The 25,015-nt window shown below is 39.4% G+C and overlaps 1 protein-coding gene and 1 long non-coding RNA gene across 2 annotated transcripts; one reads left to right on the top strand and one right to left on the bottom strand.

Annotated features, from left to right (window-relative positions):
• The first annotated feature begins 6,176 nt into the window (after positions 1-6,176).
• Positions 6,177-9,233, top strand: LOC128623734 (uncharacterized). The gene is made up of 3 exons (XR_008388637.1): positions 6,177-7,022; positions 7,267-8,066; positions 8,408-9,233. It is a non-coding gene; the product is annotated as an uncharacterized LOC128623734 (long non-coding RNA).
• Positions 9,234-12,221: 2,988 nt separating this feature from the next.
• On the bottom strand, positions 12,222-24,396 carry gpr37b (G protein-coupled receptor 37b). Its single transcript, XM_053650861.1, has 2 exons — positions 23,755-24,396; positions 12,222-13,811 (listed from the first exon to the last, which is right to left on the bottom strand). The coding sequence occupies exons 1-2, from the start codon at positions 24,394-24,396 to the stop codon at positions 13,011-13,013; spliced, it is 1,443 nt and encodes a 480-aa protein (XP_053506836.1). The 3' UTR covers positions 12,222-13,010.
• Positions 24,397-25,015: the final 619 nt, after the last annotated feature.

Genomic DNA, 25,015 nt, shown 5'->3' with positions numbered 1-25,015 from the left:
GTGTCCTCTGGACAGGCTGGCATTGTGGATACACTGCTGATTTCCTTCCCATCAGAGCTGTGTATGAGATTCTAAGGACCGATGTGCGCTAACACCTTCCACCCAGGCCACACATCACACAGCATCTATTGTTCCTGGCCTGGCATGTGACGCTGACAGTGATGCAAATGAGATGCCTTAGTTTGACCTTTCAGAGAACTGGCTATATGAATCAATGTAAGAAAAAAAAATTGTGAAGGACATCACATCTGGAAATGCCTAATTGAGGTAAATAGCTTTGATGTAGTTAGGATGTTATATGAAGCAGGAAGCAAGAAGGTGTTTGCTCATGAAATCAATAGCTTTCTTTTTACAACTATGCTACAAGATTTGTGACTGTTAGCTGGACAGAGAGCTTTTGAAGGGGGGGGGGCGTGTGAGAGTGTGTGTGTGTGTGAGAGAGAGAGAGAGAGAGAGAGAGAGAGAGAGAGATGAGGTGAGATGGAGAAAGAAAGTGACAGAGAAAGAAAAAAAGAAAAAACATGGAGAACATTTTGTTCTGTAATACAGTAAAGCACAATTCTGATGCACAGATCTCTGGAACAATGAAAAATGAGTAAAAATGGACTTGGCTCATGCATAGTGCTTCATATTCTCTCTTAATATTAATCTCTCTCAAATATCCTCAACATGGCAATATAGATGACAGAAAATCAACAGTTTTAATCAATAATAATAATTTAAAAAATGATTTAGATGAAACCTTCGGAAAGTCTGTGAGGAGGTTTTTTTTTGGTTGGTTGTTGTTTTTTGGGGGGGTTTTTTTGTCTGTCTGTATCAATTTTTTTAAAATGTGTTTTGTAAACAAAAGAGATTAAAATGTTGGGGTGTTTATGGAATTGAAGACCTGTCATACTCTTATGTATTGATTATAAAATACTGTCAAAATGGCTTTCTAGACTGAAACAATATATGGATCAGACCCACTGTTTGCCCAGATGTAGTATATATAGTGGACATCATACACAGTACATATGGTTTTAATTTATAGATTAGAAAGAGACCAAAAAAAGCTATTATAACACAGTATGTTGTTACATTATATTATGGGACCTCCCTTAAGGTCGTGAGAGGTTACTGTCCTCTCGGAATGTACAGGAGAATTAGATAGGGATACCTAATAAATGGACAACCATACAATCCAGCAATAAAGCCTTTGCTGTGCAGACAGAGCTGCAGGGACAGGAAGAGGATGTTATTTGCAGTCTGGATATTTATGAGAATACATTTTCAGCTGTGGTGAATTGGACTAAGTGTGAGAGATTTGCTGCAGGACAGTGTCAGGGAAGGAACCTTTCATAATTTCCAAGAGGATTTTCTGTGGAAGAACACAAGCATGAACAGCAGAATATTACAATTCGTAATACCGGATCTGTACACAGAGCACGGAGATTGTTATATGTGTGGCAACCTGGGAAAACCCTTGACATTTTCAAATGCAGTGCTGTGAAAAAGTACAGATTTCTTCTGGTTTTTTTTTTTTTTTTGTGTATATATCTCATACTAAATTGTGTCAGAAATGAAAACAAAATCTAAGATAAACAAAGGGAACCGACTAAACACAAAATACAGTTTTTAAGTGTTAATGTCATTTATTGAAGGAAAAAAGTTATCCAGTACCAACTGGGCCTGTGTGAAAATGCATTTGCCCTCATAGTTACTAATTAATCCCAAATCTATGAAACTGCATTCATAACATGGTTCAGCTTGACTAGACACATCCAGGCCTGATTACTGCAAACCCTGTTCAGTAAAATCTAACTTTTTAAATAGAACTTTTTCAACAGCATGAAGTTGGTTAAAAGGTCTTACTCAGTAACACACTATGCCAAAGTTGAAAGAAATTCCAGAAATGGTGAGGAAGAAGGTGATTGAAATACATCAGTCTGAGAAGGGTTACAAAGCTATATCAAAGGCTCTGGGACTCGAAAGAACCACAGTGAGAGCCGTTAACTCCAAATGGAAAAACTCGGCACAGTAGTGAAACTTCCCAGAAGTGGCCGACCTTCCAAAATTCCTCCAAGAGCACAGCGACGACTCATCCAGGAAGTCACAAAAGACCCAAGGACAACATCAAAGGATCTACCCACCTCTCTTGCATCAATAAAGGTCACTGTTCATGACTCCACTATCAGAAAGACACTGGGCAAAGATGGCATCCATGGAACTGTGACAAGGTGAAAACCACTGCTAACCCAGAAGAACATTAAGGCTCGACTGAATTTTGCCAAAACACAGCTTGATGATCCTCAAACCTTTTAGGAGAATGTTCTGTGGTCTGATGAGTCGAAAGTGGAACTGTTTGGAAAACAGCGGTTCCATTACATCTGGCGTAAACCAAACACAGAATTCCACAAAAAGAACATCATGCCTACGGTCAAGCATGGTGGAGGAAGTGTGATGGTGTGGGGATGCTTTGCTGCTTCAGGACCTGGGCAACTTAAAATAATTGAGGGAAACATGAATTCTGCTCTCTACCAAAAAATCTTAAATGAGAATGTCTGGTCTTCAGTCCGTAAGTTGAAGCTCAAGTGCAACTGGATTATGCAACAAGATAATGATCCAAAGCATAGGAGTAAGTCCTAATCCTAGAAGTAAGTGAAAGACTGATCTCCAGTTATCGGACGTGTTTGGTTGCAGTTATTGCTCCTAAAGGTGGCACAACCAGATTTTAAGTTTGAGGGGGCAAATAGTTTTTCACACAGGTGATAGGTGTTGGATAACTTTTTTTCTTCTTCATTAAAAACAGTAAATAAATAAAAGCTGTATTGTGTGTTTACTCAGGTTGCTTTTGTCTTATGTTGCATTTCATTTGAAGATCTAAACCTATTTAAATCTCTAAACTATCTAAGACTCTAAAACTGTTTAATATGAGAGACAAAAACAGAATAAATCAGCAAATACTTTTTTACAGCACTGTATATATGGTTCTGAACACTACAGATTTTTCCGTAGATGTTTCCCTTTTGCATTGGTCTCAGCTGAAAGTAAAGTTCCATTGTAATGTCTCGTTACCCCTAAAAAGTGAAAAGGGAGAATATAACATTCAGAGATTACATTACTGCCCAATTTTAAAGAAACTGATTGTAAGCATCATTCACATCAGTCTCTGTCTCATCACCTGAGGTAAAAGTCACTCACAGCATTTACACGAGCTTCCTCATCATTCATGCTAACATTGATGTTGAATTAATCGTTGATTAATACAGTCCGTTTTCTTGAATAAATGGCTTGTTATTAATGTTTTTTATTAGGTTATTTAAACGTCATGTATTGTCTGTACCGAGTGTATATGGGCTCTTCTCTGCTTTTGATGATGTGATGACACAGGTACATTGCAGACATTTTGACAGTCAGTCTGTGATTACAAGTTGAATTGATTAGACTTATGTCCATTTTGCACTGGCATGTAGCTATCCATAAACTTGATCAAATTGCAGTGGAAAATGCATTTAGCTAGCAAGGTTTTAGACATTTTAAGGCAGACTGGTTGGATTTGTTAAACAGGCTTTTTAGTGAACGTGATCTTCGCAGGCAGATAGCCAAGGCAAGGTTAGAAATAAAAACATTTCCACATTGTTTTGGGGAAATATACTATTTATGTTTTCTTAAATTAGAGCTGTCAAAGTGTTGGCAGAGAAAAAACAACAGATTTTGGTTTTTCAGAATTCAACAACGGAGGGATCTGACAGGTTTTCTGGGACTGCCTCACACATGTGCTGGTACAGTCTGAGCGTTTTTACATTGGGTGGCCAACATGGTGAGTTATGCTATTTGCACTCAGCCTGTTTTATCTGCCAAGTTATAGAGCTTGGTGTTCATTGTTGAGGATCAATAGGACAGACACTCAGCTTTGCTCCTGCTTTGAGAAAAAGCTATTGTTCTGCAACCCCTCAATCCAGACCAAATAATATCCAGCAGCATATGATACTATAGCAGTGGGCAGGACTCACAAAACTCTGAGGCATGAGGGGTGATGGAGCCTGGAAAACACAAAAACGCCTGTTTTTCTGCATTCTGATAAGGAGTTTGGAGTGGTTTGTTTGTTGAATATCTCTGAAGGATAAGCTTGCTGCCATGCTGAACATTTAGGATTAAAATTCGGGGTTGGGGACATTAGTGTTATTAGAGGCATTATTTTTTTTAAATAACCGATAGACTACATGGTATAAGGACAGGGTGGTGTTTTATATGCTCTTAATGAAGAGACATTGATTTAACATTTTAACGAGGGCATCATAATAGATGGACTAATGGTGAATTATGTAAATATTTGAACAATATTATGCTAACAACGTTCTGTCATTCTACATACAGATTTCAAGCAGTTCTTAGATGACAGCATCTGTATGTAGAATCCTCATCAAAAATCAACAGCCATTTTTTTTAGCCAGCATTTGTATGGATCCACCATGTGCTATGCTCTAAGCTGAAAGGTACCCCCTGTTTCAGGTACCTTGTCTTAACTTACATTCTGCATTCACTGAAATGAAATGAGCACAGGTGGGTAGAGAAGAAGGTGTCTGGATTTAAATGAATCACAGAGGCTGTACAGATAAAAAAAAAAAAAAATAGAAAGGGAAAAAAATCAAGCATTGCTTTTAGATCACATCACAGAACCCATACATTACTACTTGCATCCTTGCCAAGACTAGGAGACAATGTCATTATCTACAGTACTAAAGATCTCAAATGAAATTAAAACTGGACAGCCTGGAAGAGAGTGGATTTATGTGAATACACTCGTCAATGAGGACTAAATTTAGAACCATTCTCAGTCCAATATTTCATAAACCAGTCTTGATGTTTAACGTTGTCTTGGAAACTGCAGTTCTTAAAAAAGGTATCTTCCTTTTAGAAAAAAAAACTGTAGGAAAATTTCTACAGTTTCCATGCTCTGAGGCCCATGAGCAAGTTGTCTAACAGCAGGAAATGTCGAGCATTCTTCACCCTAGTCTTAGAGCCAGAGCAATTAAATGCATTGACATTTGATGGGATATGTGACAGTCAATGGCATTTCTGGGTAAAATAACAAGTTCAGTCACTGCCAGGAGTGTTCTTCATTAGAAACTGTTTTCACTGTCTATGAGAAAGCAACAATACATTAGAAGTTAAGGTATGCATAGCGGAACAAAAACACATTTGCTTATGTGCTTATGTGTCTGCAATGGTAAGCCTGTCCTTGACATCCATATTTAGCCACATGACCAATGGATTCCAAATCATTTCTTCAAATAGTGCTTGGCTATTATTTTAAAAAGAGATTTGTTTTTAAATTGTGCACACAGTTTAGTAACCACTATTTAGTCTAATAGATTAGCTGACCAAGCAACAAGCAATAACCTGTAATTCTGTCTGTTGTCAATAGAGATTATGATTTTTTAATCAAAATTTAATATATATATATATAGCATCTCCACGTCTGTATAATTGGCTGATGACCTGTAAAACACTTGTGACGTGCCTTAAAGTTAGTGGACATGCATTGCTGAATCCGTCTATAGGGAGACAACTCAAGAGTTATAAATAGACCCTCAATGTTTCAACGTGTCATAAGTCATGATTCACCACTGTTATTCACTTAAAAGGAAGAAGCTGCCACTGGTTCTCATAGTACCAGTGTTTGGAAGTCAACACTGAAAAACAACAACAAAAAACCTTCCACTATTTTACTGTCTTTCTGTTTTCACTCTCTGGGGTGATGTCACAGAAAGCAATACTCGTTTAGCAGTCTTTCCCTGTATCCATATCAAGCCCCAAGGGCATCTGCTTTCCATCGGTCACCATACCATACATGTATTTAGTGGATTCATTGTCCTACACCTGTTTTGCCCAAAGGGAAGTGACACAGACTAAGACCCTAAATTCTCAAATGTAAGCCTTTCCCCAATGTTAAATAAAACTACATCGATATGTCATTGTTGTGAAGAGAGTTAACACAGCAAGTGATGCATGTGAGCACTGCAAGCAAGGCTTGCTTGTAAAGTGAAGGTTATTATTGAGTGACGGGAGATCAATAAAAAGTGTGGTGCTGGGCTAATGTGCTCGGTAAACTCTGCACACAGACAATGTGTTTTTCGCTCTAATGAAAAAAGAAGAAACTCTGGTTGGTGCAGCTCTGGATAGACTGACTCTGAATAGTACCGTGCCATTACCAAGGCAACAGTGTTTGGAGTTGTCACGGTAATGGGGGGGAAGGGCAAAAGACAGAGCTACTGATGTGTAATTACTAAGAATGAGTGCTTCAGATAGCCTAATGCAATTAGGTGCGGTAAAAAGGAATGGGAGGTGCTGTTTGTGCTGGTGGAGGGGTCGGCTTCTTAATTGGCTCAGTTACATTACTCCAATATTTCCCTTATGAATAGAATCAGAATTCTATACCAGAAGCCATAGAAGAAAAATGGCAACAAATCGGAGCTAAATATTATTCTCCAGACTACTTAGTACACAAAAAATGTTGAAAATAATTCCATGTCTACCTTTAAGTCAACTTTGTGAAAAGAACAACTTGTTTAACTTGTGTTCTGGTAAACGTTGGAATCAAATCAGCTAATGCGTTGCTTAACATCAAACAGTATAATGTGATTACTGTACAAGGACATAGGGGTGCAGCATCCACAATTTTTTCAAGATTTCTCGAACTGCAAATGCAGCTGCAACTGCTAAAATAATAAGCATATAGATAAACAAATAAAGAAATAGTCAAAATATACTATAAAACACATCATGCTTTTTAACAGTTTATAGTTACAGTTAAGCAGAAAGTATGCTTCACCTTTTAAGAGTACGCTAGGAACAGCGTACAGTACGCATGATGCAAATTTCGTCATCAGCAGAGTAAGCACATACTGTACGCATGCCGTCCAATTTTTCTAACCGTGCATACTTTTTACAGGCAGGTCGCACATGAGCATTTAATTCTTTTGCACTATTTCGCTGTTCCACAAAGTGGCAACAGTGACACAGGACCGTTGATTCTCAAGGTAGTTGAAGAAATAACTGAATAAACAGAAGAGTTAGAAACGAGTACAAGTACAAATAAATGAGTACAAGTTAGAAAGTAACCACATTTATATAATTCTAGCCTTAAAGTGTATAAGGATTTATATATGGGTGCTAATCGTGGTGAGAGATTGCCCAAGCATTGTTCTTCGTGTTGTTGTGATTCTCCTTCGTTGTCATCCTTCACACCAAAAGATCTACTTTACTGCTCTGTACCAACTCTAGGCCAGGAAGGGTAGTCCAAGCTGTCGTAATGTGCATGCATCGACCGCCGTGTATGCATACATGTCCAATGGAATATACTTTGAAAGGCTATGCGTACGACTGTGTGCATACGCTAGTGTATGTGTAAAAAAAACGAAGTATACCAGAGGCTTTAATGTTACAGAACATCCGTGAGACTTGAGTCTTCAAAGGACTTCAGAGATTTGAGAACAGAGGAGTTTGCACTTTCTGGTTTCTCTGTAACATGACAAGCTGTGTTTTTTTTTGGTCTCATTAACATCAAGAGAGAGAGAAAAAATAGAGGCTGGTGAGGGAACTACTATCCCATGTTGGGATACTGAGTTCAACTGTTACTCAGGGCTGATGTTGGACTCATCATCCCTGCCTGCCCCTCAATCAATCACAACCTCACAGTTGTGAGGTGTGCTCAAGCACACTCAAACCACCCAGGACAGCCAGAAACCTTGGGGTGACTTTCAATGACCACTTCACCTTTACAGGCCACATTTCAACAACTGCACAGTCCTATAGGTTCATTTTGTACAATGTCAGGAACATCAGACCCCAAAACTAGACTACTGCAATGCACTACTCTTGGGCCTCTCAGCCAGCTCCATCAAATCCCTTCAGATGATTCAGAATGGAGCAGCATGACTTGTTTTCAACCAGCCCAAAAGAACCCATGTCTTCAACTCCCTCCACTGGCTTCCTGTAGCTGCCCGCATCAAATTCAAGGCGTTGATGCTCACAGACCTCAGTGGTGGAATGAACATCCAACCTCAATCCCGACAGCAGAGTCTGTAAGTATATTCAAATAATAGCTAAAGACCCACGTCTTCCATGAACACTTAACGAACCCATAACTTGTCCCCAATACCCTCCCCACCCCACTCCACAAAAAACCCCAAGAAAAAAAAAAAACATTCTGCACTTAGACTGGTTCTTACACCTCTACCCTGAGCACTTTGCATCTCTAGAACTCAATTAAAATCTTGTATAGTGGCACTCCTTGTATTGTTCTCTGCCTGATATATCGCTTTCCTTGTATTTCTATATTTGTAGGTTGCTTTGTATAAAAGTGTCTGCTAAATAAATATCCATCCATCCATCCATCCATCTTCTACCGCTTACTCTTTTTCAGGGTCACAGGGAACCTGGAGCCAATCCCAGGGAGCATCGGGCACAAGGCGGGGTACACCCTGGACAGGGTGCCAATCCAACGCAGGGCACAATCACATACACACTCACACACCCATTCATACACTACGGACACTTTAGCCACGCCCATCAGCCTACCATGCATATCTTTGGCTAAATGAATATGTGTAATCTAATACATGTAATGTATTAGAATGAGTACATTACTATAAACCTATCATTTATGTTACAGTTTATATCCATGCTACTGTTAAAAAAAAAAAAACTGCACTTATCATTTATGTTACAGTTTATATCCATGCTACTGTTAAAAAAAAATAACTGCACTTTGGTATAATTATTATAATTGACACAATTTCTGTTTAAAGAAAAATTATTTGGGTGTGATGACATATTATAGCTCATGCCACATCTATGCTGCTTGAAATTCCATTAATGTGTCCTTGTTACTGTGCATACAAAATGCATTGTATTTGATGTATAAAGTATGCTTGTGTACTTAAGAAAAAAAAAGCAAACACAACAAGACCTCAGTTTGTGAACTTGTGAGCAACAGCCAGAATAATTGGCTCCAACCCCACCCACTAGCCATAACAAATCCTGCTGCTCATTAGCCATATTTAATGAAAGCAATAGAGTAGCAGGTGTTTCCTCAACAGCCACTGTATATCTTTTCACTACAGCCTGCATCCATAGAGAGATTGTGCAAGATAGATCCGAATGTGACAGACGAAAATCACTCATGGCACTCATGGCAGATTAAACTATACAGTACTTGCTTCAACCCATTCAGTCAGCATCAAGATACATGACTAGCATGTATGTATCAGTGCATTTTTATCTAAACATAAAGTAGATACTGTATGGTAGTTTACCTAAGCTACCTTTTATGCAGTTAAAATTCAGGACTGCCACACTTTTCTTGAAGTCAGCACTGGAGCTGTGCACATCTGTAATAAGCACAAAATGATTTATGTAGACAGGTGTTCCTTATTATTAGCAACACAATGCCCCAGATGCCTCATATGAATGCCGATGAATTAAATGGCCACCTCCAATGCTGCTCCAGAGATTTGGGCCAACCAGCCTCAAAACCACAGCCCAGGACTGCCATGTAAGGCTACTTCACCTGCAGGATTGTCTGAGAGCAGTCATACAGACAGCTGATTAAACACAATGGAATAACTCCTGCGCAACCAGAAACTGTCCTAGGAAAGGTCATTTGACTCCCTTATCAGGGCTTTGATCTTAATGCAGTTTGGCGTCATAAAGGACAAGAGTGGGCAAAATGGCCACTGGCACACTTGTGAACATTCATCTTCACAGATTCAGCTGTACCAGGCAGATGGCAGGCAGCGTGTATGGAATTATGTGGGTGAGCGTTTGGCTGATGTCAGTGTTCTGAATAGAGTGGCCTATAGTGATGGTGAGGCTTTGATATGGGCAAGCATTTCCAATGGAGAACAAACCCAAGTGCATTTCATCAGTTGCAACTGGAATGCACAGAGATATTACAATGAGATCCCGAAGCCCTTTGTTCCATTTATACGTGATCACTGCACCTTTCAGTAGAACAGTGCATGGCCCCATATTTTAGGGGTCTATACACACTTCCTCAAGTGACACACTTCGTCAAGATGATGTGTTGCACTGCTGCAGGCAAATGCTGTTCACACCAGATGTTAATGTGGAAATTCTTTTTTCATGACCCGCCCAGTTTTTGGGTATCTGTGACCAGCAGACCAAGAGCCATATTTGTATTCACAAAACATCATCAGTTTATCCATGATACTTAAAATGCTCTGCTATTCCTGCAGTTTTTCTATCAGTACTGGTGCAAGAATACTCAAATGGCCACATAAATACAGGTTAATTCTCTCTCTCTCTCTCTCTCTCTCTCTCTCTCACACACACACACACACACACACACACACACACACACACACTTATCTCACCTCATTATTTATATAAAGTCCTGTCACTTTATCAAGCAGGATAAATTAAGAGTTCTGGGTCTTGGATATATTTTGTTGCCTGCTTAACACTTGCAAACACCTGTGTGCTAAAACCTTTTGTAAAATATTATGCGCTGTAAATTCTGAGCATTTGAGAGGTTTTGGAAAAGGGCTTTTGTTTCTTTAAAAAAATATATTTTCACTCTCCACTCCACCGTTCCCATTTTATCCATGTGCATCGAACCATTACTCTTTGGTAGAATACGTCACGGTAGAGTGATCTCGTGATTGGTTGTTGGAGCAGAAATGAGGGGAAGAGGGTTGAATGGATGTGGATGAGCTGTGCTGTAATGATGGGAATTCCAGCTCTTTTTGTGGGACTTTCAGCAAAGACAGTGTACTGTACAGTCAAGTATTCTTGAGGTCCTGCTTCCTTGTTCGATTTTTTTTTTTTTTTTTTTAATTAAAAAAGGTTAGCCACATTGGGGTTGTTGGTTGGTTGGAGTAGCATCCTCCACATTAACTAAATTCCCCATGCCTGCAAGTAATAATTGTTCTCAGGCTACTAACAGCGATAGGAATGCTGCTAGCATTCCATGACTTTGCTAAGCATTTAATAAAGAACAGTCACGAATTGTTGAAGATTTATTTCCATTTATCCTAATAATCCATGGCCTCCCCTAATACACTTGACTAGGTACTGTGCATTTTCAGCAAGCATCAGTGCATCAGTACATATTTCACCATTCATGCAAAGAACAGCTCTTTGTAGATGCTCAGATGTAGAAAAAAGGTTTCAGTGCAAGCATCGAGTAACAGCAAGATCAAGAAGGTAGTAACACAGCCCAGGGAAATGTTATCCCTCCACAGCAGCTAAGCATTCAAGAAAACAGCAAGTAATGCTAACTGACTGTGCTAACAAGATCAGATTGAAGAGTACTCTCAACCTTCACCCGCAAAGTGAGATAGAAATCAACTTAGACAAGCATCGGCTGAGCTCTTCATTATCAAAGGGTTAGGAAGAGGAGAAAGGCTCCGGAAACAAGCACACACACACACACACACACACACACACACACACACACACAGTTATACAGTATCTGGATTAAAGATGTTAGAACATATAAATAGATTATATAGCTATATAAATAGATATATTCTGTATGCAGAAGTAGTTAATACTGTGGCATTGGAACTACTGTGTATTTAACTCCTGTGCCATGAAAACTGCTGTCATTGTTTTAAGGACTCACTCTTTAGTTAGGTTAACAGACCGTTCTAGCAGGCTCTGGAGTCTCTATTTCCACTATTTCTGCATATAAATTAGCTTTAGGTAAGACGCTGTTGGTTGATGCTTGAATTTGGCACCATAATTGGATTAAAGTCAAATGGAACACCAGTGCAGTAATCACACGCCAGAGCTAGAACAAGAACACTTACCAAGGAAATGCAAATCACATTCACAATAAAGACAGGGAAAAGAAAGAGAAAGAGAGAGAAAGAGAGAGAGAGAGAGAGAGAGAGGGAGGGAGGGAGGGAGAGAGAGACTGACCAAGGGCATTAAAGTGACAATAGGTATTTTAGATTCCAATCAGGAATCCAGCAAGTACAAGTGAAGCATCCAATGTCCAACAAGAACACAGACATTCCTGGTGGACATTTTAAATTGTAGATTATGCCATAACTGAGCTTCTGTCCCAAATTGAAAGTTAAAAGTGGGCAAAACAACAGATAGGTCTTGTTCAGATGACATGAACTACATGAGACACATGGGGGAACATAAGAAAGCTGTGTGTAGGAAGTAGGCTTCTCCATGCTCTGTGATAAAAACAGACTCTCCCTGGATCTGTTCAGTCTGACAGCTAATACGATTATACAGATAAACACATGAACAGCAGTGACAGATCTGTGGTATCTGTGTTTTGTAACATAAAGACAACAAAGACAACAAAGCATGGTTAATATCTTCGTAAGGTTTTTTTTTCTTCTTCTTTTCGTTCAATAGCATGTTGTGGGGAAAATAAATCACTAGACAGACCACTTGTAACATCTATTTTGCTGACAAACAATGTACTGAATGAAAAAAAAGAGGCCATGTTTGCATTTTAATATACCAATTTCCAGCAAAGAATTTCAAACGATATGCCACTTCCCAGCAAACACTTGAGTTTATTAAAGAGAATTTTTGGTTATATAAAAATGGACTTAGAAACCATTAAGCACACTGAGCATAGTGTTGATATCTACTTTTCTTTTCTGCTATCATACACACACACACACTAGGGATTTTCTTCAGGTGTTCAAGTGTACTGCTTCACGCAATTCAAGACAGATTTACACAATCACCTTCATTAAAAGAAAGGTCAAGGCATGGAACATATTGCCATATACAGATATCATAGGAATATTACTAGCAGTAAGATGCAGAGACATATAAACAAAGCTAAAGCAGTTGGCAGTGCAAAAAATATGTAAAGAGTCACTAGTTTTTAAAAACATATACTAATACAAATAATAATACAAAAAAAGACAGTGGTCAGAGTATTTACAGAAGTGAGAAAGTATGTGTTTCTGCAGTACACTGTGTAGTATTGTTGGCACTGACACATACTGTACACTGGCACCAGTGGCTCAGGAGTGGGACCCTGTCGCAGTGTAGTTGGACATCTCCCTACGGATGGTGCTAAATGGAGACAGCTCCAGCTCGGTGGTACATTCATGCTCGTTATCGTCACTGCCCACTGCTGAGGAGGCCGCCGCACCACACATAGTTGTGCAACAGCAACAGCACTCTAGGAAAGCATGACCAAACGGTGGGCATAGGCAAAGCAGCAACACGGGTGTTATCGCAGTGCGAAGAAAGAGTAAGAGCTGACCAAGTGTGCGCAGTACACCCACCATGTCCAGGTGCCCTATGTAGGCTGCCACCATGTTTGCGACATTGTCGGGCACTGCGCAGGCAGCGTAGACCACAGCCAGTGCCACCACAACACAGTTCATGCGGCTCTCCAGGCGCATCTGCTTCTTGTTGGCACGTGGGCATCCACGTTCGGCCCGGCGCATGCGGCGTGCTGTTGCTAATGAGCTGCCAATGGTAAACAGAGCAGGCAGGCAGAAATAGCACCCAAAGCACCACCAGAGCCTAGCACTCTCATACGCCAGGCCCAGTGCATAAAGAGTCTCAGGCAGTGATATGGAGATGCGTTCCAGACACCGCTCTGTTTCCTCTGTGTCTGAATCCTTCAGCAGCTGCCGGATCAGGAGTTCGGGCAACGCCAAAAGTAATGCACCGACCCAGATCACGGCAAGCTTAGCAGCAGCAGATGCGCAAGTCTCAATTGTCTCATAATACATTTGCACATTGGTGGCGGCACGGAATCGATCGATGCACAGGGCACAAATGGTGAAGGTGGTCACACCAAGTGAGGCTACCTGAAAGACACATAAAAAAAAAACACACCTTAAGTCTACATTAACCACTGAACGAGTCTATATTTATTTTCAACATGAGCATATGCAGTGGATATAAAGTCTACACACCCCTGAGAAAATTAAAAGTTTTTGTGATGTAAAAAAAAATGAAATAAAGATAAATCATGTCATTAAGGAAGGAAAAAAAAAACCTTAATAATGAACAATAACAATAATCTGGTTGCATAAGTGAGCACACCCTTTTATAATGGGGCATGATATGGGTGTGACTGCTCAGAATTAACCAATCATATTCAAACTCATGTGCAAAAGTAGTTATCATACACCTGTAATCAATTAAATGATTCTGATTCACCCCAAATAAGGATCAGCTGTTTCTGTACGATTTTCATCAACAAATGGAGAAAAAACGGCACCACAGTGACATTACCAAGAACAGGATATCCCTCTAAAATTGACAATAGGACAAGAAGAAAACTTATCAGGGTGGCTGCCAACAGACCTACAGCAATATTAAAGCAGCTACAGGAATATCTGGCAAGTACTGGTAACGTTCAGCATATGGCAACAACCTCTTGTATTCTTCACATGTCTGGGTTGTAGGGTAGGGTGGCTAGAGAGAAGCCCTTTCTCAAAAAAAACAAACAAACATTCAAGGCCACCTAAATTACCCCAAACAATATTGCAAAATGTGTTTTGTTTTTTTTGGACATAAAAGAATACCCAAAGAAAACCATATCCAAGGTGAAGCATGATGGTGGTACCATCATGCAATGGGGCTGCATCACTTCAGCTGGGTTTGGGGCTCTAGTCAAGATAGAGGGAAACATGGGTAGCTCCAAATACTTATTTATTCTGAACCTACAGGCAGACAGCTGAAGATGAAAAATTATGTCACTAGTCCAGATCTACATCCTATCAAAAATCTGTGGAATGACTTAAAGAGGGCTGTGCACAGGAGAGATCCCATCACAATTTGATAGATCTGGAGCATTTTTGAAAGGAGGAGTGGAATAAATGGCCAAATCAAGATTTGTGAAGTACATGGAAGACTCTTACCCAAAAACCCTGAGTGTTGTATTACAAGCAAAAGGTGCTTAAAAAAGTATTAGTTAAGGGGTGTGCACACTTGTGCAACCAGGTAAATGTTTTTACTTTTTCCCCTAAAACCTTTCTATTTGTTTTTAACTCTAAAAAAAAAAAATGTTGTTGGTTGCTACACTACCATCACACTACCATTACACACTGACCCATATGCGATTATTCTCCAAACTGTTGCCACAAAGTGTGAAGCAAACAATTGTATAGAATGTCTTTGTATGCTGTAGCATTACAATTTCCCTTCACTGGAACTAATAGACCCAAACCTGTTCCACCCTGACAATGCCACAAAGCGAGCTCCATGAAGACATGGTGTATGAAGGTTGGAGTGGAAGAACTCGAGTGTCCTGCACAGAGCCCTGATCTCAACCCCACTGAATTGAACTGGAACACAGGCTGCACTCCAGGCCTCCTCACTCAACATCATTGCCCGACGTCATTAATGCTCTTATGACTGAATGAGTAAATCCCCACAGTCACGCTCCAAAATCTACTGGAAAGCCTTCCCAGAAGAGTGGAGGTTATTATAACAGCAAAGGGGGGGGGGGGGGGGGGGACACACTACATCTGGAATGGGATGTTCAAAAAGCACATTGATTGATTGATTGATGTTCAGGTGTCATTATTTCTGGCAATATAGTGTATATCACATTAAGTTGGAAAAAATGTGTGACATGACTTATCTGGGTGTCTTTTTTTTTTTTTTTTTAAATATCACAAAAACCTGCTATTTTCACAGGGGCATGTAGATGTTTTATATACACTGTATATGTGCACTATGGTCAGTTTCTTTCTATTGGTCACATACAGTTGTTATACATATGCTGTTAACATGCATGGCACATGTGTTGGACCTCCTTGTGCTGTTTTGCCTTGTGAAATTCATGTGTACATATGATGAATAAAGGGTTCTGATTTCTGAAATGCAGTTCAGTCATAGTCACAAAAGAAACAGGGAGAAATTCCACTCTGCAACAAAGGCCAGGATTCAGCATTTGCATTAGAGCATGTTGGCATTTTCAAAAGAAAGATTACAAGGCCTTATGCTGCATTGCCGTGGCATCAGCCTTATCTGCAGGCTAAATTATATTTGACAGACAGGTAAACCTAGTTTAAGAGCTGACAACATTTCCCATGTGGTGTTCAGGTGTTGACATGTTTTCAAAAAAAAAATTTCAGTGTCCCAGTCTAATTGTACTGCGTCCTTGTTACTCTATGCTTTACAGAAATGTTCAAATTTGTCATCACATGTACTGTATAATTTCACTAGCTAGAAATGTCACCTATCTATGCCATATTTTAGCAGAAGTAAACATTAAATTCTAGCTCATAAGCTAGAAGTATTCCAACTATGACATATAACAAGCCTTGCTATATACTACCCTAGCTGATATTTGATGTGTGAAAACTAAAAAATACAGGACAAACTGATGCATTAAGATCTGTATGTTGCATGTTGCCTTAAAAGTCCATGTCAAACTGGATACGTCAAGGCTTTAACATCCTGACAAAAAGCACCCTGACAAAATGTCCAGAAGCCATTATGAATCATAACATCCATTAGTATCCAGTAATGGAATGACATTAATTAAGTAGTTTAGACTGGTGCTCCATTATCACTCAACCACCTGTGGTTTTCTGATTGGCAACATTCGATAAGTGCAACCTTTATTACTGTAAAGAGGCTAGCTGCATTTTGACTGAAGAACACTACTACTGTAATCACAATATCAAACATTTAAGTATGGCTGTCTATTATCTGCTTCCCATCCATATCTATGGGTGTATACACAGGTCCAAATAACCACAATGTGGAAATATTCCTCAGTATTAATCTTGTGCTAAAAAGACAAAAGCCCAGGATTGTATATCATTGACATTTCTGAATACTCACTAAAATGTTCGATTTATACATTGCTAAACACTGTCAAATGTTCTGGGGAAAGCCTTTAAACATTAGTTTTTAAAAAACTTAAATTACCAGCTTTATTACATTAACCGTTTACACCTAGCATTTTGAATGCGTGTCCAGTGACCACCTGTGATAGGATTTCATAACATTTGCACTGGAAGAAGGGTGTCACACACATTTATTATGTCAACCTTCCACTCGCTGCATTTGTTTTCAGGCAGAAATGTCCCGTGAATCATGTACCAATCATGTTTCAAACGTTTCGATTGTGTGTCTGCTAACAAAGCTTAGAAATGAACAGGAGATGACTGCTCTTACATCATTGCCTTTATCGATTAGCCTAGCTGTGGAGAACTCTACCGGTTAACACGAGTTCCAAACAGTTTCATGATGATTACATATTTCCAGCTGATGGAGTCAATGTTTTCCCTTTAATTATATGCAGTATGAAACCAAACCAAAACAATTAGTACACAAACCAAAAGTATCAATCACTCTTATTGGACTCAGGTGTGAAAGCAAACTCAGTCTGCTCTTTCTCAGTCGCAATCAATGACAAAGTGCAAACTGTGCAGGGTACACTGGGTCATTCACGCTTCCTAGCAGCAGATGATATGCCACTCTGTGCTACTGGCTTCAATTATGGTCCATTAAACTCCTGATTAAGAGCTCTTAGCCCAATGACAGCAGCAGTTATTAATCTGCCTTTAGTGGCGCTTTCATACAGGGTTCTTGGGAGGATGGAGGGGACAGTTTGGTGTAGGGGTGTGTGGCAATAACTCCTCTCTACTGATGAATGGGATTACAGTGAGGGACTGCAGGAAGGCATGGGGAGTCATCTACAGACAAAAGCCATAATGGCTACGGTGAGACAGCAGACAAAAGAAAATGTGACAAAGTGCTATCATTAGATACAAAGACACCACTCTAAACATGCTTACATTTATATACAGTCAATTGATCAATTAGACTCAAAAGTCACATGAAAGAATTCAGAAATGATCATTGCCATGAGGATTTTGAGGGCAGAGCAGTGACTTAGGAACAAAAACGGATGTTCTTGCCTGTTCACTGTTCAAGCCCAACTGCTAACACTACTTAGATTGTATAAGAAAACTGATTTCATAATTATTTCAATTATGTTCCATTGTTGCTTTTTCCATAACACAAAAAAATCATTCACATTCAAGTTTTCCAGTATTTAACAGGTTGATGTACAGCTTTTAATATATTCCTGCCAATTGTTAAAAATAAATAAATAAATAAAAAGGCCATGCATTATGAGAATAATCCTAAGACATACATATTCAACACTTCTGGGGCTGTCATAGAAATACCAGGATTTGTAAATCAACATTTCTACACCAAGTAAATCTTGCCATTTCAGGCATGAAGGCACTTTGGTCAGCGAGTAGAACAGAACAATTCACACCTCTTATCTGGAATGTAGACATGCCTGGCCTTGTTCTATGCAACCTCTACAACAAGGGTGTCAAACTCAAGCTCTGCCTGGCCCATATCAGCATTTCTGTATTTTAAACATATTATTTAGTCTATTGTTTAACAGACTATTACCCAATAATTATGCAGTATATTAACTATAACTATTCAACTGTAAGCACTATGAGGTGATAACATTTATTATACTGATTAATGTTTTTAATATACGAGGGCAAGTAAAAAAAAAAATCTTAAATACATAAATCTGCACATTTGTGAAGAGTAACACTTGCACTAACGAAACAGATTATGTAGAGATTATGTAAAATCGATACACTTTTATTACACATATTTGCAACAAACAAATTTCCAAATTTAAGGTTGTCATTCAACTCACCTTCATATATCTGTTTTCCAAATATTGAAAATATATAACGCTTAAACAAGAACTCACATGGGCTTATGTCTGCCAAGAACATAGATGTCTCTAGTACTCATATCTATCTTGTCTTTGTGTACCATCAATTTATCTTTTTCAGCATATTTGCAGGTCTCTACATTGGGTGATTTATTACAGGATTAGGAGTCACTTACTGAATCACACTAAAGACCAGCACCGGACACACATTGGAATCGTTTTTAGATGTGGGTCTGTCTTGCATCAAACATAGAAGATCCATTTTAATAAGACAATTAACAGGCATCCATTTTAAACAGTGATTTAGCACTGTGAAATGTGAGCGCACATGTACAGTGGCACATACAACACGTGGGCGCTACAGGTTTGCTGTGAATTCTGCATACACTCTGGTCCATAAATATATGGACACTGACAAATTAATTCTTTCCCTGGTGAAAAAAAACCCTTTCAGAACAGATGGCTAGATCAAGAACACCCTTCAGGGGGTGGGTGTGTCATTGTTAAAGTCAACAGCCAAAAGAAGACTTCATCAGGATAAATACAGAGGGTCTACCACAAGATGTAAAACATTGGTAAGCCTTGAAAACAGGAAAACCGGATTAGATTCGAGATTAACAACATTTAAAATGGCCTGTACGGTTCTGAACAATATCCTACAGACAGATGCGACAAAGATCAACTTGTACTAGAACAATGCGAAGATAGGAGTGAGGAAGTGCCGGAACTGCTCATTAACAGACACATATTACCTGATCTTATAGCGTGGTCATACATGGCTGCAAATGGAACTAATTCCTTTATATTTACTGATGATGTGACTGTGGGAAAAAACAGCGGGGTGAAGTATACAGCTATATTATCTCATCGGACTCACTGGACAGCGCTTCACAGGGCAGATGGACAATGACGTTCAGAGGTAGACAGCATACTTTGATAGCAACCCAAGACTTTTTTAGGCAAAGAAGCGGAATTTTCTCAGTGTTGCCAACTCTTCTTAGAGGAAAGTAACCAAAGTGTGCTCAAAACGTCGCTAGCAGTCACTAGATGACGTCATAGGCTAATTTTCATATTAATTTATTCATCATGATCATTGGCAAATCAAATTACAAATCAGGATGCATGAAGAGGGAAGATTTTAACTTATAATATAATAAAATTGAATACAATAGTTTTATCAGAATAGAAAATAATAGATTTTTAATCTAAGATAATACATTCTTTAAAGAATTTAGAAATACGTCATCTCTGCTTATGGCACCACAAAGTAAACTTTTGCACATTTACAAAACACTATACTTTCTATCAAGAATGCAGACAAAAGCATTCTTTTATAAAAGCAGTGACAGTGAGTAGGTGTGAAAGGTCAGTAGTCATGAGGGAAACTGTACAAACTTTTATTACTTGTAAAAATCTCCAAGAATAAAGATTAAAACAAAGAATGAAAAAAGTGTAAGGGTGGGACAAACAGTGATTGGTCAGTGGGAATAGTGGTGAACACTGATTGGTCATTGGGATCAGTGGTGAACAGTGATTGGTCACTGGGAATAGTGGTGAACAGTGATTGGTCATTGGGAATAGTGGTGAACAGTGATTGGTCATTGGGAATAATGGTTAACAGTGATTGGTCATTGGGAATAATGGTGAACAGTAATTGGTCACTGGGAATAGTGGTGAACAGTGATTGGTCATTGGGAATAGTGCTGAACAGTGGTTGTCATTGGGAATAGTGCTGAACAGCGATTGGTCATTGGGAATAATGGTGATCAGTGACTGGTTATTGGGAACAATGGTGATCATGAACATCTGCTCAAAAAGTCACTAAAGGGGTCTAAAAAGCCTAGCAACAAAGTCACTAAGTTGACCACACTGACTGCTTTCCAATGGCCAAGCCAATCACCTGACCTGCAACCAATTGAGCTGCATTTGACTTGTTGAGAGCAAAGTGAAAGCAGAATCTGAAGACAGCTGCAGTAAAGGCCTGGCAGAGCATCAACATGGAAGAAACCCAGAGTCTGGTGATGTCTGTGTCTTCCAGACTTCAGGCAGTCATTTACTGCAACCAAGTTTTAAAAATGACAATTTAATTTATGATTATGTTAAATTGTCCAATTAGTTTTGATTCCTTAATAAAGAGGAGGCCATATACACAAAGTGCTGACATCAATCACCCAATTTGGATGTAAAAACTTTAAAATAAGGCTGAAAGTTAAATTCTGCACTTTGAACTAAGAATCACTATTTATTTTTAAATCCAATATACTGTGGTAGACAGCTAAAATAAAGAAATTGTCAATGTTCAAATATTTATGGATATTTATGTACCATGGGCAGTTTCAGCATTATTTTTTCCAAGCTTTTCATAGGCTGAATTAAACGAGGCAGTAGTCTTTTCCAGGCACAAGTGCTAACTGTCAAATGGGCAGAGTTTACTGACAAAGCACCTAAAACTCATCTCCCTTAGTTAGAAATATCTCATAATGCATGCTTATACATGTGAGTTCTACTCTCGGTTTAAACTCCTATTTTTACTGGCATAAAATATATTTGGCTGAGCAAGATCCAAAAAACAAACAAACAAAAAATTGCTTACCACAGCTCATTTTTTGTGCTGCCGTGAGTGTAGATCTGGGAAATATGATGATATATTGATATCTTGATAAATTATATCACAGCACACTTTTCAGAAATACTATCAGTATTTTTACCCATCCATCCATCCAATTTCTTTACTGTTCATCATACACAGGGTCATGGGGAGCCTGGAGCTTCTCCCTGGGGACTTGGGGCACAAGGCAGGAGCGCCCTGGATGGGGTGCCAACCCACCACAGGGTACAATTACACACACACCTGTTCACACACTATGGACAATTTAGAAATGCCACTCAGCCTACAATGTATGTCTTTGGACTGGGGGAAGAAACCAGAGTACCCGGAGAAAACCCCCGAAGCATGGGGAGAACATGTAAGCTTCGCACGCCAGAGTGGAGGCAGGACTCGAACCCCCAACCTTGGGGTGTGAAGCAAACGTGCTAATCACTAAGCCACCATGCTCCCCTTCAGTAATTTTTGCAATCATTATAAACTGCATAAGTAGCTATGTTATGTTAATATTTTGTACTTAAACTTTACCATTGTAAAATGTCAAAATTGTGTTCACACACATAAAAACACACATACAGTGCCTCTGGAAAATATTCACTTCCCAATGATTATTTCTCTTTTTGCTCTACTGCAACATCAAATTAAAGTATATCAGAATGGGATTTTGTATTCAGAATGGGAATAAAATATTTGTACGTCCTCAGAATTATTTGAAAGTAAAAAATCTAAAAAGTATTATGCTTAAGTATTCACACCCTCAGTGTGAATTGTCCTTTTGCAGCAATTAAAGATTTGAGTTGTCACGGATGGGTCTCTATGATCTTTGCAAATTCTGATTTTGGCATTTTCTTCCACTCAATGCAAATTTTCACCTTTCCCAAATAAGCCTGGGCATTGACCCAACCATTCCAAAACACAAACTATTTTTTCCTCTCCAAGTCATTCCTTTGTAGTTTTTTCTCAGTGCTTAAATGCAGATGTCTCGCAACCTGGACTGGGTTCTCCTTTACAATTTGCTTAGATTTGGCTTCATCCATGTTGCCTATAATGCAAGAAGTTTTCCAGCTCCTCCTGATAAAAGGAACCCCTGTGCTTGATCAGAGAAATAGTGTTACCTGGATGTTGAGCTGTATTTGAGTCGTACCAAATATTATGCTTTGGCTTTAGACCAAATGGCTCAACTTTAGACTGATTAGACCATAAAATCTTTTTCAAAAAGCTCTCAGATTTTCTAACATGGCCTTTCCCAGAAGTGGGTTCCTTCTGGCCACTAACCCATAGAAGACGGATCTGTGAAGAACAGATGATATTGTTGATGTCTGCCCAGGTTCTCCTATTTCAGCTCTGCAACTACTTCAGTGTTGTAGCTGGATGATTGAGCATTTCTCTGACAATTGCCCTTCTTGCCCAAGCACTCAGTTTGGCCTGATCTTGGTAGGGCCTGTGTTACACCATATTTTTTCTACATTGTTATAATGGATTCCACAGTGCTCTTAAGAAAGTTCAGAGGTTTGCAGATGTCTTAATAACCTTCTCTATCTTTTATTCTTCCTAACAATTTCATCTTGAAGCTTCCTGAAGCTGGCCACTTCCTTGGAATTCATGAAAGCAGCACAGCAGGATCTGATCTGCCATTTTAGCTGAGAGACCTCCCAAAGTCAGAGATATTTATTGTGCATGCCTACAACTGGACACACATAGACTTGGAAAATTAACACAGGTATACTCTGTTTAGTATGAGCTTTCAAAACGTAAATACTATTTCTAATTTTGACTGTTCATTTTTTTCTAAATAATTTATTTAATTTTATTTCTGTAGTGTCACTTCAAAATGAGCAGAAAAAAATCCCATTCTGATGTACATCAATTTGAGATTGCAATACAACAAGAAGAGAAATAATCATTGAGGGATGAATGACTCTCTGCTAAAACTAGACTTTACTGGTTGTTTTGGAAGGTCTATGCCAAGGGCATAAAAGATCCATGCAGCCCAGATTTTGCAGTGTCTGGGTGTATGTCTGCTTAAGGATATGTCCAGACGCGAGACATGGATGCTCTTTTTCCTCTGTAAATACTGCTGTTCTTTAAACGTAGTGACAGTGAACCACTCTGCTAGTGTAGTGCTTTAATTGATAGAATATCTGATTTAACACATATATGCTTAGAAAAATCAAAATAAACCAATATCGGTAAAAGAGAATATATTTATATAGTGAATGAAAGGTTGACACAAGAGTATTGTATATACATAATAAGCCCTACATCAGTGTTGCCCCAGCTCAGTCCTGCAGTGCCTCATTCTGCATGGCACACTGTAGGGCTTTCCCTGTTCTAAAATACCCTTTTTACCATAATGAAGGGCTTATTAACAAACTGATAAGGCTCAGAAGGAATCAGCAAGAAAAATTTAAATTGTACAATAAAGATATAAACGATAATAGTATTACAGTTTGACCAGCTCAATTACCTCAATGTAGGGGATAACTTTACAGGTGAAGTGGCCCAGTAGATAGGTTTTAGTCAGCTCGTGGAACACCACAAGGGGCATGCACAGCAACAACACGGCCAGATCCCAAACAGCCAGGTTAGCTAAAAGGGCGTTGGAGATGCTCCTCATGTAATAGTTATGGCACACAATGCACATGACTGCAACATTTCCAATGATCCCTATCACAAAAATGAGTGCAGAGAAACACGTGATGGCGTAGGCTGTGTAAGTCTCGCTCGTGACCGGGTAGAAGGGGTTAGGGAAATATTCGTTTTCCTCATCTTCAGGGTATGGTGGGGTCATAGGCGTTGCGTCCCACGGGTTATCTGGGGCCGTGCTCCGGGTGTCAAAGTCCAGGTGTTTGGATATATCGAAAGGGAAATCGGTGGAGGCGAGCGCCAAAGGCTTGGGCATCGGTTCCCACCACGTTAAAGGTGAAGTAAGGGCATTTGCTGACATCTTATTACCTCCAGTTACTCTCTTCTTTACTTCCCATGCCAGTTTCTTGTGGCGCTCCTTTGCGCCTCTTCTGTGCCTGTGGTTTCTCTCGTGTTCAGAGAACTTTCTCCATATCTCGTACTGACTGTGGACCACCCTGTCACCATGGGTGGTCCTGTCCATCCTGTGTGACAGAAGGTAACATCCAGACTTTTTAGTTTTGCATCTTCGACTGAAATGTGTAGCATTACCTCTGTTCAGTAATAAAGGCATCCTGACATCCAGTGAGGGAGTCCACTGAGCTGGACCTGTGGCTTGTCGCCTCGCAGACCGCATGGCGCTGGATGCCTTGCTGTGCACATTGTCCCTGTCTGCCAGAGCCACAGCGGTTGCAAGGAAAAATATATTTTTTATAAAACAAACCTGCATCGTCAGTGTCACTTTCTGGTGCTGATGGGTTTTAAATCAACACATTACATTGTGCTGGGAACGCTATTCGGTACGCTCGACATTATTGTTATTTTTGTACAATAAACTGATTTAATTCACCAACCAAGAAACAAACCTGTCTATACAGATGCACTATGCAGCATGGACGCAAAATCACATCAGTCCATATGCACCTGAGCACCTCGTTTAGTGTCAAATTCGATCTCCAAACACATTTTTGCTGTAAACTGAATGCGCTCACACGATGGAGGTCCACACCAGAGGAAAGCGACAAGTAGTCTCTGTTTGCATCCCTCCTGTGTGTCTGTCTCGGGCGCGCCCACCTGAATCCGTTTAGATGGAGAAAAACCGG

This window comes from Ictalurus furcatus, chromosome 19, assembly GCF_023375685.1.
Source record: "Ictalurus furcatus strain D&B chromosome 19, Billie_1.0, whole genome shotgun sequence".
Taxonomy (NCBI): domain Eukaryota; kingdom Metazoa; phylum Chordata; class Actinopteri; order Siluriformes; family Ictaluridae; genus Ictalurus; species Ictalurus furcatus.
The sequence above is the reverse complement of the archived record's forward strand: the minus strand, read 5'-3'. Positions and strand labels throughout refer to the sequence as shown.